This window comes from Schistocerca cancellata, chromosome 4 (assembly GCF_023864275.1).
Source record: "Schistocerca cancellata isolate TAMUIC-IGC-003103 chromosome 4, iqSchCanc2.1, whole genome shotgun sequence".
NCBI lineage: Eukaryota > Metazoa > Arthropoda > Insecta > Orthoptera > Acrididae > Schistocerca > Schistocerca cancellata.
The window spans coordinates 103,122,521-103,142,109 of record NC_064629.1 but is presented as its reverse complement, the minus strand read 5'-3'; the positions used below and the strand labels follow the sequence as shown (position 1 = coordinate 103,142,109).

General features: G+C 44.1%; 1 protein-coding gene across 2 annotated transcripts in view; it reads left to right on the top strand.

Annotated features, from left to right (window-relative positions):
* The window catches only part of LOC126183785 (b(0,+)-type amino acid transporter 1), a 573,882-nt gene that overhangs the window by 518,607 nt on the left and 35,686 nt on the right, over positions 1 to 19,589 (top strand). For both annotated transcript variants that reach the window (XM_049926022.1, XM_049926021.1), the window contains exon 10: positions 5,239 to 5,388. In XM_049926022.1, coding sequence (XP_049781979.1) covers positions 5,239 to 5,388 — 150 coding nt within the window. The remainder of the gene's footprint in view (positions 1 to 5,238; positions 5,389 to 19,589) is intronic.

Below are 19,589 nucleotides of genomic sequence, written 5' to 3'. Positions count from 1 at the left end.
AGAAGGTGTTTTTAATGCTTCAGGTGTTCTACACAGCCTCCCCGCATTTGAATACTACGTACAGAACGTTCATACAACCATGTAAAACTGTCAGAAAAGTTCTTCTTTCGACGTTATTCAACTCGCACGTCACACTGGCTTGAATGTCGATTATCTTGTCAGAGCATTGACCCGCCATGCAAATTTCTGCCATGATAGGTTCATATTGATAACACCAAATCTCGTCCTATTGATGATTTGTTTCCAGAACGGAATTCTCGGAATTTCGCATTTCAATCAAGTTGAGGCAGGGGTCCACTCGTTGTTTCTGTTCGGAAGACAGAGTCTACAGGACAAACTTGTCACGCACTTTTCTCATCTTCAAAACGTTCTGCTGAATGTCTTGAACATTTGATTTACAGATGTTGCTCCACTGCGATTTGTGACAAAACAACGTTGGCACATTACGGTCGCTCGTCTACGACTTACACTAGGTTTCCCGTGATTTCCCTAATTTGCTTAAGGCTAATACTGAGATGGTTCCTTTGAAAATGGCACAACTTATTTACTCCCCCAATCCTATCTTGGCTCCGTTTCCAATTGTCTCGTCGGCGACGGGACGTTAAACCCTAACCTACCTTCCTTCCTTTTTTAAAAAAAAGAAAAAAAATCCGAAGGATTTTATTAGCTAACACACTAGTGGGAGAATCATATTTTGTCACGATTCTGCGAATGACTCTGTCTGACATGTATTATTCCTACAACCAGTTTTATGTGGTGTATCCACTTTTAAATCTGTCCAGACTCATACTTCTAGGCATCTTGTTATTGTGTCCAGCAAGTTATCCCAAACCGTGCAATAAAAATTTATGGGTCTTTCCGCTTATTTATGCGCGTTACATTTATTTATGCTGCGGTCTCCTGCCTGTCATTGAACCATGCGTCGATCCTCTATAGATATTCCTTCATTTCACTACAGGTTTCTGGCGCTGTGACAGTGTCATCTACCAACAGCCTCATGGAGCTCGCGACGTTGCCCACCAGGTCATTTCTGTATGCAGGGTTTCGACAAAACACCGCGAGAAATGTATGCTTGAATATAAATGCAGAGCCTAGCCACACCTGCAGGTTGCGCTTTTACCTTGTATTTGACCACGAACAGCACCTGTGCAATGGCCTCAATATGTTGCAACCGCCAGTTGTGCTCAGAACAGTGTTCTGTGCATTTGCGGGTGTATTATGTCGCAAACACGTGCATTCGAACGTGGGCAATTTGTTAGCGTTCGTTTCATGGATACTTCCGAAACCAAGGTAGCCCAAGTGTTTGGTGTTTCAAGAGGCACCGTATTGAAGGTTTGTATCGCATACAGGGAAAGCGGAAAAGCAACATCCGTTAAGTCACAACGCGGACGAAAGTGTGTGTTGCGTGACGGTCATTGAAGAGGATTGTTAATAATAAAAAGAGGACGACAGCTGAAAAAGTCAATGCAGAACTGAATGTCGCAGTCACGAACCCTGTCAGCACCAAAACAACACGAAGGGGACTTGATAAGCAGGGAATTGTAGAGTGAGTTGGAACTACAAAGCCACTCACCCGTATCGGGAAAACGTGATGCCAAAGCCATAAAACCTGGACTATGGAGCAATGGAAGAAGGTCATTTGGTCGCATGAGTCTTGTCTCTCACTGTTTACAACTTTTGGCCGAGTTTAAGTCCCAAGACTGAAACTTGGCAGGGATTCGGTGATGATCGGCAGTCACATCGTTGTATTCCATGGACCCCATAGTTACTCTGAAGGGTCGCATTACTGCAACGATTACGTGATGATTTCGACTGATTATGTCCATCACATGGTACAATGTTCGTTCCCCAATTGTGATGCCCGAAGAAGACAAGGCCGCTGTTCACACAGCTCGCTTCGTCCGCGACTGGTTTTGTGAGCACCAGGATGAATTGTCGCATCTTCCCTGGCCACCACAGTCAACATACCTCAACATTATTGAGGCTTTGTGGTCTACTTTGAAGAGAAAGGTGAGTCTTCGCTATGCACCTTTATCATCGTTCCCCTAACAGGCCACTGTTTTGCAGGACGAGTGTTATAAGTTTCCCTTGAAAACCATACAGGACCTGCGTTTATCCATTCCCAAACGACTGGAAGCTGTTTTTAATGCCATTTAGTTTCCTACGCCGTATTATGCATGGTAATGTGTTGTGTTTTTCGTGTTTGCAAATTTTTGGCCAGCCATTGTATAATGAACAGCAAGATCCTAAACCCTCTTTTGGGGTACACGGGAAGCTACTTTCACGTCAGAAGATTTCTCCCCGTTAAAAACGAAGAGTTGAGTTCTAATACGAGGGCAGTTCAATAAGTAATGCAACACATTTTTTTACTGAAACAGGGGTTGTTTTATTCAGCATTGAAATACACCAGGTTATTCCCCAATCTTTTAGCTACACAACACTATTTTTCAACGTAATCTCCATTCAATGCTACGGCCTTACGCCACCTTGAAATGAGGGCCTGTATGCCTGCACGGTACCATTCCACTGGTCGATGTCGGAGCCAACGTCGTACTGCATCAATAACTTCTTCATCATCCGCGTAGTGCCTCCCACGGATTGCGTCCTTCATTGGGCCAAACATATGGAAATCCGACGGTGCGAGATCGGGGCTGTAGGGTGCATGAGGAAGAACAGTCCACTGAAGTTTTGTGAGCTCCTCTCGGGTGCGAAGACTTGTGTGAGGTCTTGCGTTGTCATGAAGAAGGAGAAGTTCGTTCAGATTTTTGTGCCTACGAACACACTGAAGTCGTTTCTTCAATTTCTGAAGAGTAGCACAATACACTTCAGAGTTGATCGTTTGACCATGGGGAAGGACATCGAACAGAATAACCCCTTCAGCGTCCCAGAAGACTGTAACCATGACTTTACCGGCTGAGGGTATGGCTTTAAACTTTTTCTTGGTAGGGGAGTGGGTGTGGCGCCACTCCATTGATTGCCGTTTTGTTTCAGGTTCGAAGTGATGAACCCATGTTTCATCGCCTGTAACAATCTTTGACAAGAAATTGTCACATCAGCCACATGACGAGCAAGCAATTCCGCACAGATGGTTCTCCTTTGCTCTTTATGGTGTTGAATTAGACAACGAGGGACCCAGCGGGAACAAACCTTTGAATATCCCAACTGGTGAACAATTGTGACAGCACTACCAACAGAGATGTCAAGTTGAGTGTGTTCGCACGCTCCGCCATTGCAGGAGTCACAGCTGTGCACGGTTGGCCCGCACGCGGGAGATCAGACAGTCTTGCTTGACCTTGCGGCGATGATGACACACGCTTTGCCCAACGACTCACCGTGTTTTTGTCCACTGCCAGATCACCGTAGACATTCTGCAAGCGCCTATGAATATCTGAGATGCCCTGGTTTTCCGCCAAAAGAAACTCGATCACTGCCCGTTGCTTGCATCGCACATCCGTTACAGACGCCATTTTAACAGCTCCGTACAGCGCTGCCACCTGTCGGAAGTCAATGAAACTATACGAGACGAAGCGGGAATGTTTGAAAATATTCCACAAGAAATTTCCGGTTTTTTCAACCAAAATTGGCCGAGAAAAAAAATGTGTTGCATTACTTATTGAACTGCCCTCGTAAGTTCATAGTCTTAAATCCACAGAGTTCGTCCAGTAGTGCATAAGCACGTATTTTTTTCATTAACGTACAATGTAAGACCATATGGAATTCCTTTCCGTAGTCAGAGAACAGGACATCAACCAGGACGCTTCCTTGTGAGCCTCGTGGCTGAACAGAGCGAGCCCAGTTTCACAAGATCATTGATTGCGGAATAGCCTGAGGTGTAGATTCGTTGCGGTCTAGACCCATCTGGTTACAAATCCATCCGTTCAGGTCACGTAAATATATTATTTTATCCAAGTTTCAGGCCCCTAGTGCCCTTTTTCCGAAGATTATAACTGTCGTATTATTAGCGAACGTCAGAAATAATCAGATGTGTGCAACCTATTACTGTTGTCATGTGGATCATGGCGCCTGTACAAATCTGCTATAAGGAACTACAGTAATATGCTTCATACATCTGCTTATTGACGTTCGCTAGTAAGGTGATAATTATATTCTTCTGAAGAAAGACGCTATGTGCCTGAAACCGGTAAAAGAATAAAATTTCTTTCGCGCAGCTGGTTGTTGATTGTTACAACAAATGTAATAAATATATGTTGATTATTTTCTCCAAATCAGATAAGACTTTCCATCACAACAATGTTAAGTGTGAGGTGCCTTTAAATGCCACACAGTGGCTAGGACAGGATGACTAAGGTTCTCCAGCATTTCCTTCGGCTGCTCATTCTCCCGATTGGAACCCAAATCGTGCTCATCCTAAGTGTGCTCCACCACGCTGTTGCGGAATTCCCTGCAGGCAGGCAGGTATGTAGTTCAACGCGCTACTTAACTATTCCCATAGCGTCTACGTCATGGTCATGACAAAAAGACTCGAATGTACAGATATCAGAATCTGAAACAGATATCCTTAGTCACGGAACTCACACCAGAGACAGAAACTGAAAGCAGTCCTTTGAATCGTGTCTAGTACCTCCCGCAAATTTTTTTTTAAGACAAGGGGTTGAGATCTCACCTTGGGAGACAGGAATTAATTTCTGCGTTTCGCTATCATGTGCGTCTAACAAACCAAATCGACCACCGGCTTCAACAATAATTTCGAACTATCTATTTTCTTTGATAGTCCAGTTTGTTGCTAAGCGTACGTAATGACTGTTGCTTGTTTTTCCTATGAAGTAGTCGTTTGTTGTTAACTTTAGGAATACATTAATTTATTGACATCGAAATTAGACAATTAATACTGTGGTATTTCAGATAGTGTTGAGCCTTTTAGTACAACCCTTGACTAACGCTTACTCGTAAGAAACAGTTCCACTACTATTGGTAAGAGCAATCACAGCCAAAATTCAGCGTTTCAGACACATTGATCTGTGATTATATTGAAAATTTTATAATAGGTGTAGCCCTCGGAGGAGTAGCTCATTTTCTGAACTTATCATGTTTTGCACTGTCACCTCTTTCGGCTTTTCAGATATCACCGAGAGGGAAGTGACAACAATGCTGATTGTCTTTTTTCAGAAACCTTTGCAGTCTTCTGGGCTCTTGGCCGCAGTCCTCGTCTGATACCGACCCACGTAATCTACTATCTTATAAAATATTTTTTCTAACATAGTTTCTTTTTTGTTGCAGTCACTGATTGCCATCGCAATGGTCGCAGCGGGGAACATCGACTCGTTGATAGATTTCTTCAGCTTCACAGCTTGGATATTCTACGGTGGCTCAATGCTGGCTCTGCTAGTAATGCGGAGAACCAAACCAAATGCGCCACGGCCTTACAAGGTCTGTCTCCATTTTGTTTTACAAACGTTGTTTTAAAAATTCCGTCCGTTCTCTTTATTGCAAGAATAACCACTGCCTCATGTCGAGTGCTTCTTTTTCCATTTTTCCTCGTTGATTCCTCTTGAGAATTATCACACTGTTCTTTACACACGAGTAATCGAGAGAGCTGGCGTAATGATTAAAGCAAAGGAATCGCATTCTGCGGGAGCGGCGTTCGAGTCCTCGTCAGCTTATTCAGATTCAAGTTTTCTGTTGTTTCGCTAAATAAATTGTTGAGAATGCCGGGATGGTTTCTTAGAAAAGGGTGCAGCAGACATTTTTTCCCGACCATTTCCAATGCGAACTTGTGTTCTGCCTCATCTTTATTCCTTCGTTAAACATATGCACATACGAGCACTATTACTCTATGTAGACATACACTGATGGCAATGGGAAATGTTACAACATGAACACCTGCATAGAAGTCTACCAAAATGATAATCGTTTTTGTTTCTTTTTTTCATTTCCGTGGGATATGTTGATTAAATATTTACCCTTATGTGAGCTAATCGTCAGTGTTTTCAGGATACAAAAGAGCCATTCCTACAGGTGAATAATGGAGTGAGAACATGATGTATTGCGACCAGGAGAAAGTACACTACTGGCCATTAAAATTGTTACATCAAGAATAAATGCAGATGATAAACTGGTACTCATTGGACAAATATATTATACTAGAACTGACATGTGATTACATTTTCACGCAATTTGGGTGCATAGATCCTGAGAAATCAGTACCCAGAACAACCACCTCTGGCCGTAATAACGGCCTCGATTCGCCTGGGTATTGAGTCAAACAGACCTTGGATAGCGTGTACAGATACAGCTGCCCATGCAGCTTCAACACGATACCACAGTTCATCAAGAGTAGTGACTGGCGTATTGTGACGAGCCAGTTGCTCGGCCACCATTGACCAGACGTTTTCAATTAGTGGGAGATCCGGAGAATGTGCTGGCCAGGGCAGCAGTCGAACATTTTCTGTATCCAGAAAGGCTCGTACAGGACCTGCAACATGCGGTCGTGCATTATCCTGCTGAAATGTAAGGTTTCACAGGGATCGAATGAAGGGTAGAGCCACGTCCACTGTTCAAAGTGCCGTATATGCGAACAAGAGGTGACCGAGACGTGTAACCAATGGCACCCCATACCGACACGTCGGGTGATACGCCAGTATGGCGATGACGAATACACGCTTCCAATGTGCTTTCACCGCGATGTCGCCAAACACGAATGCGACCATCATGATGCTGTAAACAGAACCTGGATTCATCCGAAAAAATGAAGTTTTGCCATTCGTGCACCCAGGTTCGTCGTTGAGTACACCATCGCAGGTGCTCCTGTCTGTGATGCAGCGTCAAGGGTAACCACAGCCATGGTCTCCGAGCTGATAGTCCATGCTGCTGCAAACGTCGTCGAACTGTTCGTGCAGATGGTTGTTGTCTAGCAAACGTCCCCATCTGTTGACTCAGGGATCGAGACGTGGCTGCACGATCCGTTACAGCCATGCAGATAAGATGCCTGTCATCTCGACTGCTAGTGATACGAGGCCGTTGGGATCCAGCACGGCGTTCTTGTTAGCCTCCTGAACCCACCGATTCCATATTCTGCTAACAGTCATTGGATCTCTACCAACGCGAGCAGCAGTGTCGCGATACGATAAACCGCAATCGCGATAGGCTACAATCCGACCTTTATCAAAGTCGGAAACGTGATGGTATGCATTTCTCCTCCTTATACGATGCATCAGAACAACGTTTCACCTGGCAACGCCGGTCAACTGCTGTTTGTGTATGAGAAATCGGTTGGAAACTTTCCTCATGTGAGCACGTTGTAGGTGTCGCCACCGGCGCCAACCTTGTGTGAATGCCCAGAAAAGCTAAACATTTGCATATCACAGCATCTTCTTCCTGTGGGTTAAATTTCGCGTCTGTAGCACGTCATCTTCGTGGTGTAGCAATTTTAATGGCCATTAGTGTACAATCATCCGGTCACGACTGTGGGAGATGGTTCATTTCTAGCTACAACAGATGAAACATTAATTCACGTCATTACACGAATAAATAAGAAGATTTACTTAATTCGAGACAGGTCTTTACCACAAGAGAGCGTAAAATATTTGCAACTGTTATTGACTATGAAGGCATCGCTTGATGCATTCAATCACCAACTATTCTCTTGAAGTACAACATTCAATATTAACACAACTACATGTTCCGCTGAGACTTAGACTAACAATGCTGATTTTTGAAGCAGGTGTCAGACTCTTGCATGCACGACACCATATTGACCTCAGCACTAAGGAGCTGCTATACTGAGAGGGAGAGCATTTCTTCTGCAGTGTCTCTCACTGGTTGTTTCTGATTGCAGCGATCCCTAGCTAATGTATGTGGTATCGATTCGCGTTGCCGACTTCGGTGTACCACTGCGATTTCTGGACGACACCGTGTTACTAGTACGTTTCAGGTGGAGATCGCAGCACAGCATGCCCAGAGGAAGTGCATGTGCGGTTTACTGCGGACTTTGAGAAAGGTCGAATCATTGGCATAGGGAGCACGGGAGCATCGTACCGACAGCTGGCTGCAGTGCAGTGACTTCAGAGCGAATGCTGACAAGTTGCACTCAGGTAAAACGAGTAAGCACGTCTCCTTTCACAAGGATGACATCACGAAAGGATCATTCAGTTGTTCGGCTGGCTCTGACGAATAGGCGGGTGACATCAGCAGAGGTTACAGACGATGTCACAATGAACTGTCAGGAACAGGATACTGGAAGCTGGGTTAAGATCTTTACTGCTTACCACAGACAACAGAGACTTGGGTGGTGCAAAGCCAGAGTAAACTGGAACACTGACTGGCATCCTGCGGTGTTCAGCGACGAGTTCCGCTTCTGTTTGCGGCGGCCAGATCGACGCCACCGTCTCCGCAGACAACAGGGCGGTATTGCACAGCAAGCAGTCCTTCTCGAAACCCATACCTCTCCAACACTTGGGATCGAGGTGTGGGGAGAGACTCGACATGACAAGAAGACTGAATTGGTAGTAGTTGAAGGGAGGCTGAATACTCGCCAGTACAGGGGAGTATTGTCATAACCTTTTTGACCAAGGACCAAATGGCATACTCCAGCAGGATATTGCAAGACCTCACGCAATAGTTCATACTACAAATGTCTAGAAGAATGTACTGATCCTTGACTGGCCTAGTCGGTCCTCTGATATGTCACCCACAAAGTATGTCTGGCATGCAACGGGAAGACTGTACTTTCAAATCTGCTTTCTCCAGCAACTCCAACAATCATCATGACCTGGCTCAGCATCTGTTTCGAGCCTGGCAAGAAATTCCTGAAGATAGCATTCGGACAATTTTAATTAATCGGTTTGTTTCACTTTTGGTGGCCGTCTAGTGATCTTTCATCAGATTAACTGAATCGCTTATTTCTAAAAGAGGACACCAGATGATTTGTAAATTATTTATGAGGAAGAAAAAAGGTTCCACAACCTTCTTTAGCAATTTAATGGCGAATTTCTTTCTGCTCTGTGAAACAGATCATTTTCTGGAATGTTTAAGGCTAATGTTAACTAGTCTTAAAAATATTTGTAGCTGCCATGGTGATTTTTATCACATGGAGTTATCGCCTGAGAGCAATAAATGAGGAAGGAAATATATTTTAAGACACTTATTTAAATTACATAAAAGTAAAAATTTATATTTAATGAATCACACTATTTCGAGTGCAATAAATGTACTGTATATATGTCTGTCTGGGGCGTACTATTATACACAAAAATTACCGTACATAATCATGATCTGAAGTACATTTAAACGATAACCAAATGACATACTGCTTCCACATGTCTTTGAATCTAAACCACTGAAAATGTTTAATATCATCTTTGTAGCCCTAAGTGTTCACAAAAGAGCCCTCAGTTCATAAAAATGAATGCAAAAGATGTTACAAATGGTTCAAATGACTCTGAGCACTATGGGACTTAACATCTGAGGTCATCAGTCCCCTATAACTTAGAACTACTTAAACCTAACTAACCTATGAACATAACACACATCCATGCCCGAGGGAGGATTCGAACCTGCGACCGTAGCGGTCGCATGGTTCCAGACTGAAGGACCTAGAACCGCTCATCCACTGCGACCGGCGATGTTATAAAAATAATAGATTCTAGTCACTTTTCAGTAATCTGCATGCTGCTATTGTAGGTTAAGTCTTCAGCTGATTATAAAAAACTTGATACTGTCTATCTATAATATTCCTCAGTAGTTTCGCAATATCATCTTTCTTCTTATTCTTTATGGGAGCTTTCCAGCACATGCTTCTGTTCCAGGAAGCCCAATGCTCTTATTGGGAAAATATGTCCTGGCTTACATGGACTTAGAGTCCTTCGATATAGGACTTAGCAACTACTTGCTTTTTCTTTTGTGAACAGTACTGGCAGCACAGAAACTAATGGGGAGCAGATGATGTTTTTTCCTCTTTTCTAGTGCCTCTTCTCATTGTTTCAGCTGAGGTGACGTTTTTGTATAAAGGGATCCATCGTGTTTTAAAATTCACTGTTTCGCTTGCTTTTGCCGTATAAACTTTAAGGGAACCAAGGTTGCTGGATTCGGAGATAAGTGAGATATACTGATCTGAAAAACGTACTCTGTCACACATACGTAACTATCTTCGCATGACACGTAAGTCGCGGTCAGACGGTAGATAAGAGTGTGCTCTAATGGGGAAATAGCGGGAAGATTTTGTCAACTCTGCCACTGTCTGTTAAGAACAATAACATTCTTATAACCGTATGATTGCGATTTTGGCCTTTTATGCACTGTTGAACAAGTGGGGTTCTCTTATGGGGACAGAGTACTCAACGTAATTGTATAGAGAGGCGCACATTTCATTAGAACCGTTCTTACTTTGAGTCTCATGGTAACAATAAAACGTAGCCCCATCCGTTATCATGGTGTGTATCTCAAAATTAAAAACCCACGGCATACTAAAAAGTAATCAAGCATACCTTTCTTTCTTTCTTTTCCTTGTTTTTTTTTTCATCAATATATCAAACTCCCAAACTCTGAGCTAACAATCTTTGATGTAACGGTGTTCATGTGTCGTTCATTTGGTCTCAATTTGTTACCATATACTCCTAAATGATGAATTTCCTTTCACATCAGTATAATGACCTTGTCCTTACAGGTGATGCATTTTCTCCGGTAGTTTAATAGTAATAATATGATAGTAATGAATATATGAAACTGCCAGTCTTATTAACATTGTATTAAGCAATTTCTACATTATGTTCTTGTCGAAAGTAATGCCATATAACGGTAACGTGTGGCTACAGTACAGAAGGAATCAATGCGGGGAAAAGTTTGCTGGTCAGAAGAACAGATGGAAGGAAGAAAACAGAAAGCAGAAAGAGATGCGAAAAGCATACTAGTTTACAACATCACAAAGATACTAGTTCCCTATTGGACACAAAGACAGTGGGATATGTCGAGTAGGAAGCTACGGCGACAATAAGAGATTAAGCGTTAATCTCATCTTGAATGCAAAGTGGTTGTGGATAAGACGCAGGTTGCAGGGTAATTTGGCTGAACCACAAGAAGAGAAAGGAAGATTAACATCCAGATATCTACGTATTCGCATTAACGACTAGGAGAACCACTGAAATCCGAAATCTAGAGGGCTCGACGGGAATTTGGGCCCCGCACCTAGCGAATGCGTGTCTGTTGTCTTAGCTACTGTCCGACCTTCCTCTGGTGAATGACAAGAAAAGAAAGATTACCTGTAGCTCTTAGTAATTTTGAATAGGGAAATAACTTATTCGGAAATATACTTTCACTTTGTATCTTGTGTATTTATTTACATAATCATTATTTTGACTCATGTCTTGCAGAATCGAACGGATGTGCGAGCTGCTTTGGCGAGTTCACTTCCCTCAAATGAGAAAGGAACTAGGTACACTTCTCCGATATCCTGCATAAAAAGTAACCTAAAAAACGTAAGATTTTCTCACTGTATGGTGTGAACATCAACATGATCAATGTCAAGATATGAGATATGATACTCCAACATTTCGGGAATTTTGACACGGTATAGTTTTCTTGTCGAAACGTGCTTAATATTGCATTAATAATATCTGTCATATATAAGAATAAGGAATTGCTTTAGATGCCAGGAAGATAAATAAGTGGAAGATAATTTTCATTTCATGAAAAGTGTGGGTACAATTTTTCATGTCAGCTTAGCAACGATCATCATAGTTACATATCAAAAAAATAATAACAAGCACTAGGAACAACAGTTTGAGCGAATCCAAGTTACGAGGGTCGTTCAATAAGTAAGGCCCCACATTTTTTAAAAAGCCATTAATATACATAGACAAACGCCCTAGTTGGTACTTTACATTGATGTTTGTTCTTCAAATTGGTTCAAATGGCTCTGAGCACTATGGGACTTAACATTTGAGGTCATCAGTCCCCTTGAACTTAGAACTACTTAAACCTAACTAACCTAAGGACATCACACACATCCATGCCCGAGGCAGGATTCAAACCTGCGACCGTAGCGGTCGCGCGGTTCCAGACTGAAGCGCCTAGAACCGCTGGGCCACATTGGCCGGCGGTCATCAGTCCCCTAGAACTTAGAACTGCTTAAACCTAACTAACCTAAGGACGCCACACACATCCATGCCCGAGGCAGGATTCGAACCTGCGACCGTAGCGGTCGCGCGGTTCCAGACTGAAGCGCCTAGAACCGCTCGTTGACACCGGCCGGCGATGTTTGTTCTGTCCGCCGGTGAAGTTTCGAACCGTTCTGGCAGATGGCAGAGCCGTAGTACAGTGTCAACATGGCGTCTACATACGATTCACGTTACAAGGAGCGTGCTGTTGTTGAATTCTTGTGTGCAGAAAAAAAAACCGTAGTGAACATCCACAACACGTTTGTGTGCAGTGTATGGCGATGCAGCAGTTGATAGGAGTATAGTTGGGCGATGGGAAAAGAAAGTTAAGGCCTCAGTAAATGCAGAAACAGAGCTCCATGATCAGCCACGCTTGGGGCTGCCTCATCCACCCTACAGTCCGGAGCTGGCACCCTCGGACCAACATGTCTTGGGCCGCTTAAAGATTCTCTGTGGGGAATACACTTTGAAGATGGCGAGAGTTTTAGTCATGCAATGAAAACATGGCTACACCTATAGGACAATAGCGTTTACCAGAAGGGGATACATGCTCTTCCACAGCGTTGGTGTACGGCCATAGAACGTGATGGAGACTACGCAGACAAGGACATGTTGACGTATATTGTCACCAAATTCTGACTCTTGACAATAAATACGTTCTGGAAAAAAAAATGTGGGCCATTACTTATTGAACGACTCTCGTATATACAGCGCCTCATCAAAAGTATCCGAAGACCCATGTGCAACGCGGGATTGACCGCTATGTTTCACGATAGGCTTACCCGGCAGTGTAAAATGAGGTGGGGAGTGTGTTGTCTGTAGAGAATTAGTAAGAGCAGAACGGTCGGTCACCAGAGCTCAGTGGCTTCGAACGTCGTTTAGCCTTTGGATATCACCTGAGTAATAAATACATCAAGGATATTTCAGAGCCCGATTCGTCTGTTGATAACGTGATTATGAAGCGCAAACGTGAAGGGACAACGACAACTAAACTGACACCAGGCAGACCTCATCTATGGACGGACAGGGACCGTCGAGCATTGCGGACAGTTTCCAGAATGCGATTTTCACTCTGCAGCGGAGTGTGCGCTGATATGAAACTTCCTGGCAGATTAAAACTGTGTGCCGGACCGAGACTCGACCTCGGAAACTTTGCCTTTCGCGGGCAAGTGCTCTACCAACTGAGCTACCCAAGTACGACTCACGCCCCGTCCTCACAGCTTTACTTCTGCCAGTATCTCGTCTCCTACCTTCCAACCTTTACAGAAGCTCTCCTGCGAACCTTGCAGAACTAGCACTCCTGAAAGAAAGGATATTGCGGAGACATGGCTTAGCCACAGCCTGGGGGATGTTTCCAGAATGAGATTTTCACTTTTGCAAAGGTCCCGAGTTCGAGTGTCGGTCCGGCACACAGTTTTAATCTGACAGGAAAGTTTCATATCAGCGCACACTCCGCTGCAGAGTGAAAATCTCATTCTGGAAACATCCCCCAGGCTGTGGCTAAGCCATGTCTCCGCAATATCCTTTCTTTCACGAGCACTAGTTCTGCAAGGTTCGCAGGAGAGCTTCTGTAAAGTTTGGAAGGTAGGAGACGAGATACTGGCAGAAGTAAAGCTGTGAGGACGGGGCGTGAGTCGTGCTTGGGTAGCTCAGTTGGTAGAGCACTTGCCCGCGAAAGGCAAAGGTCCCGAGTTCGAGTCTCGGTCCGGCACACACTTTTAATCTGACAGGAAAGTTTCATATCAGCGCACACTCCGCTGCAGAGTGAAAATCTCATTCTGGAAACATCCCCCACGCTGTGGCTAAGCCATGTCTCCGCAATATCCTTTCTTTCACGAGTGCTAGTTCTGCAAGGTTCGCAGGAGAGCTTCTGTAAAGTTTGGAAGGTAGGAGACGAGATACTGGCGGAAGTAAAGCTGTGAGGACGGGGCGTGAGTCGTGCTTGGGTAGCTCAGTTGGTAGTGCACTTGCCGGCGTAAGGCAAAGGTCCCGAGTTCGAGTCTCGGTCCGGCACACAGTTTTAATCTGCCAGGAAGTTTCATTGCGAACAGTGGTTGTAAAAAGTTGCATGAAATCAGCGGAAGGAATCTTTCGTGAATTCCAGAGTGCCACCGGCAGTCCAGTCAGCACAGTGACTGTGCGAAGGGAGTTACAAAGAATGCGGTACACTGGTGAAGTAGCTTCTCATACACCACACGTTCATTTAGTCAGTGCTAAGTGACGCCAGTGGTGGTGTAAAGAGCGACACATTGCGCTGTGAATTGGTTTTATATATGTCGCAGCAAGCCTAGACAACAGTTCAATAGCTGTGACTTCTGGAGGAGGTCGAGTGGAGGCTACAGCATATGCAGAATATTAGTTCACTCTCGGTAAAAGGCTTTAATACAGAATACTTATCTTTAGCAGAAATTCATGTCCATATGAGGGGCGATATACATTTACAATCACAGAACACAATAAGAATTGTTCTTGGACTGAATAATACTGTAATGTAGCGTCGCAACAGTTTTTCTCTTGTACTGAATGACAGCTATGAACATCGGTGTAAAGTTCTGACTACTGACACTAGCTCTTTTCTGGATATGAACTATGATGATGCTGCTATCAGAGGGGGCTATCGAAGAGTGCGGCAGAGTGGCACTCCGCCCTGGCGTAAGTAGACTTCCAGCAGAGGCGCCGTACCGAATATCTTGACGACGCGTCTTCGTTGACGTCTCTCGTTCGTGGCTGCGTCTAGCAGCGACTGTCGTTAAGCCGTCAGCACACGGACCGTACGTCCGAAAGTTAGCGTGCCGAGTTTCTGACGTCATAGCGTGGAATAGCACGTTCGGGAGTCTTTCCGAACGTGCAGAGCAATATCTGGCATCTCAGATATTCTGAGCGTGCGTCTGAGCGTTGACCAATGAGATGGCGCAACGCCACCTACGTCACACGGACGCCGTGTCCCTTCAGTACAGAGTTGTGAGGCGCCATATTGGCATTCATTTCAAGCCTATATGTATATATGCCGTTTCTTAGCACCAGCAAATTGAGAATCACTGGGAAACCCGTTGTTAGTTGTGTGATTCGTTCCAATAAAATAATGAGAAACATCATATTCGTGGCAAAAGAATTATTGTAACTTTGCGTATTATGAGAGTAGGCTATTTGAAGGCGGCGACACACTGAAGATCCACTCAAAATGTATTGTTCTTGGTACAATTTGGTATAATTAAATTTCAATTAGTAACATAATTATCTACGATTAACGTTTTTAGCAAGGGGTAAGATAATATGATTAAGTACACGGAGTGTGTTGTTTGGTTTAGTCTGCTGGCATGGTAGCTCAAACGACGAACTGAAAACGGATGTCTTGCGACATCCGCCCCGAACAGATACAACGAACAAAATGAGATTAATAAAAAATTTTAAAAAAAGCGCTTTCGGTCAGAGAGCTGATTGGCATCTGTAATAAAACACAGTGGGAGGATCAACAAACGAACTTTAACGGATGTCATGTGACGTCCGCAACGACCGAACACAACGATCAGCAACGAACAAAATGAAGGAAGAAATAAAAGTGCAATGAGTAGCGTATTTGTTCGGCAATGAGTTTTTGTTGGGGCGATGGTTCGCGTCTTAACACTTCCAAATCTTTTTCCTAACATTTTGGTTATTATTAGGTTCTGATACTTTATTATTAGTTTAATATAATTATATGCTGTAATATTTGATGTTATGTAAATATAAGTCGACCTTTTTTTGAGGGGTGACTTTGTTCGATTCACTTAATCTACAGGACAGCTTGCGCTACTTGTATAAAGATATTTTGCTCCTTTTCCTTTTATGCTTCGTAATTCACATGTTGCAAAGATTCTGCTACTGGGTAGGAACAGTGATCAAGTAAGACTGATCTTGGGGTTTTACTAAAATGTGGAAATGATGAAATAAGGTTTATCTTATGCGAAGAAGTATTCCAAATTTGTACCGCACTGTTTGTAATGGAACTTTTATAAGCCTGTGTCCTCGTTGATTGGACATGGTACTTTCCTTTTCGTGGACGATGGAGGAAATATGCGTTTTAATAGAGCTAACGTGGGTAAACGTTGAGTAAACAGTGTGATTTACGAACTAGAAACATCCCTCAACTGCCGCTGGTGTGCGTTGCGCGCAAACCACGTTGGGGCCCATGTACCGTATGCACAATTCGCATCGTTCCTGAGCGTTCAGCAGCACGTTGAACTTGGCACGCTCAACGTTAACGTTCGACAGCACGGTCTGTGTGCCGACAGCTTTAGCTTGTGGCTCCGTCGTCAGGTACCAGTTTTAACATGGGACCTCACTCTCGGACGACACAAAATTTGGAGTGATAAATCACGCTATAGCATGTGACAATCTTGCGGAAGGGTTTGAGTTTGGCGAAAGCCTGGAAAACGTTACCTCCCTTCATTTTTAGTGGAAATAATGGAGTACGGAGGAGGTGGTCTTACGATATGAGACTGTTTTCCGTGGTTAGGGTGTCGCCCTCTTACTGCACTTGAGAACACTAAATGCGGGAAGATACGGATACGTTTTACAGCATTGTTTACTACGTACGGTAGAGGAACAGTTCTGAGACGATGACTGTATCAGCATGGCAATGCACGCTGTCGTAAACCAGCACCTGTGAGTCGCTGGTTTGTGAACAACAACATTCGTCGGGCTGCCAGAAGTCCTGACCTGAGCCCAGTAAAATAGATTTGGTATGAGTGAAAACATCGACTTCGCTCCAGACCCCAGCCACTGACATCAGCACTAGAGTGCTGCAACGCTCAATGTTTGACCGGTCACTGCTCGCCTGTTGACAGGGGGACCGAGCCGCTCGTGCCCGGCCCCATACGACTCGACTCGGCCACGTACTCGCCCCATGTCTGTTGTCCGGATTCCGGACACGCGGGTAACCGAGCGTGACCGGTCACCGCTGACGTCTCACCTCGCCTAGCCCCGGCTCGCTGCACTCTGCTGTGCAAATCCAACGCCTCTCTCTCTCTCTCTCTCTCTCTCTCAAACACACACACACACACACACACACACACAATGTATTTATCTTTGTCTCTCTTTCTCTTTTAATACAAAAGTAACGTTTCCAAGAACGGGTACGTAACACAGCTAAATTCATAGAGCACTTTCTTTTATAGTATTTACTCCCGTCTTCTTAACGTCCGGGAATTTTGTTGTAAATAAAACATTGTTCACAAAAGAGACCAATCTGTGCTAATGTAATGTGTTGTAAGCGTCAAATAGTGCACCTGATTATGCGAATCAGTCCACATATCAACTGTCGCATCACATGTTTTATTAATAACTTCCGCAATAACAGAACGCAGTATGCTGTTTCGTATTGCATCAGCTTGTTCTTTGACATGTCTGCTTAAAGTAGAGGGATGTGGCATGACATCTGCCACGTTAACTTCTCCATAATGCGCACCTAGATGTATTAATTCTTGGCCCAGTTCTCTGAAACTTTCACCGGAAACAGCATTAAAAGGTCTCATATCTTTAGCACACTTTGCTGTACTACTATTTTTTATTACTGCCGGTATTCCTGAAGGAGCTGTTTCTTTGTGAGGTTTCTTGCAACTGTGTTTCTTTAAATGAGTAGTTCCCGATTGGAAACACAATAATGTGGAGCAGTTTATGCACGATACGTACCTAGTAGACGCACTGTTTTCGCCTACAACCAACAAAAATGTGCTCCATACTTGGCTTTTTAGACCTTCCCGTCTCTTCAATGTGTAAACATTGGTTTCAATCTTACGTCTTACTGCACTGGCTTCCTCGCACTGCATGATTACAGAGAGAGAGACACACCACAAATGAGAAGCCCGTACTGGCTGCAGTCTCACACGGATAATGACACGGGTAATGTGTTTGAAGTTACGTGCTACGTATTGGGTCACGGCTTCTATGCTCGGTCACTAGAACTAGTGCGGGCAGCCTATCCAGTTAGGGTGTGCTCGCCCCATCTCGTATTTTGTGCTCGCTTACTCGGCCATGCAGGACTCTAATCAGCACTTTCTCTGATTCCGCCTCTCGAGGAAGAGTTGACTGACATTCGTCCACGGACATTCTGACAGCTCACTCAGAGTGTCCCCAATAGAGCTGAAGCCGTCGTAAAGGCGAAGGATGGACACAGTCCATATCGGTGCCCGCTAATAGCTGAGCAGATACTTTTCATCACGTAACATATCAATCCAGAGTCCACCCCCGGTAGCTGAGTGGTGTCGGCACGGTAGCTCAGCGTGTTGGGTCAGAGGGCCGATTGTCCTCTGTAGTAAAAAAAAACTGAGTGAAAGAGTCAACGATCAGCTTGAACAGATGTCATGTGACGTCCGCCCAGACCAAACGAAACGAATTTTAAAAAAAAGTGGTCAGCGAGACAGAATGTCCATCCTAAGGGCCCGTATTCGATTCCCGGCTGGGTCGGAGATTTTCTCCGACAGAGACTGGGTGTTATGTTGTCCTAATCATCATCATTTCATCCCCATCGACGCGCAAGTCGCCGAAGTGGCGTCAAATCGAAAGACTTGCATCCGGCGAGCGGTCTACCCGATGGGAGGCCCTAGTCACACGACATTTACATTTTTATCAATCCAGAGCTGCGAGTGGTGTATGTAGATGAGTCATCAGTACACAGTGTCAACTAGGCACAGCATTACACGTTCCATTTAAATTAAGTAGCCTACAGATATTTTTATTTTACACTGAATAAAATCGAGGACCACATCTGAACAGCGGTTATTATGGCAGACTACAGAATTTTGAGAGATATCGTGTTTTTCGTATTATTACAAATAAGTTGGTGAAAAACTAAAAAATTACGTTCTAAATGGCTCTGAGCACTATGGGACTCAACTGCTGAGGTCATTAGTCCCCTAGAACTTAGAACTAGTTAAACCTAACTAACCTAAGGACATCACAAACATCCATGCCCGAGGCAGGATTCGAACCTGCGACCGTAGCGGTCTTGCGGTTCCAGACTGCAGCGCCTTTAACCGCACGGCCACTTCGGCCGGCTAAAAAATTACGTTCTATAATTTTTACAATTCCTTATCATTGCGGGCGAGTAACAAATTAAATTTTTATAATATCTCCGTTTTTTCATTGAATATACATGCACCATAACATTCTCGAAACGTCCTTGTACATGTTTAAAAGGTGGGCGAACAACCAAAGAAACTCAGACTTGGTGTCTGATGTTTCCTTTCCTTCTGACTCAATAGCTTACATTCGTAGTTGCTCCAAACTGCCGAAAGCATCCCCATAAATGCTTCAGAAATTAATTGAGAGTGATTAATTAATGTGGAAAATTTGTAGGACGGAAAGAGTGGTGCGGAGATACGGAAAGGGGATGGAACACCTGTCTACTGCAACCGACAGCCACCACTCTCACAAACAGAGAAATAAAAGCCGAGCCCTGCGCCATTTGTCATATTCATCTGAAACTTGATGCTGCTGCCA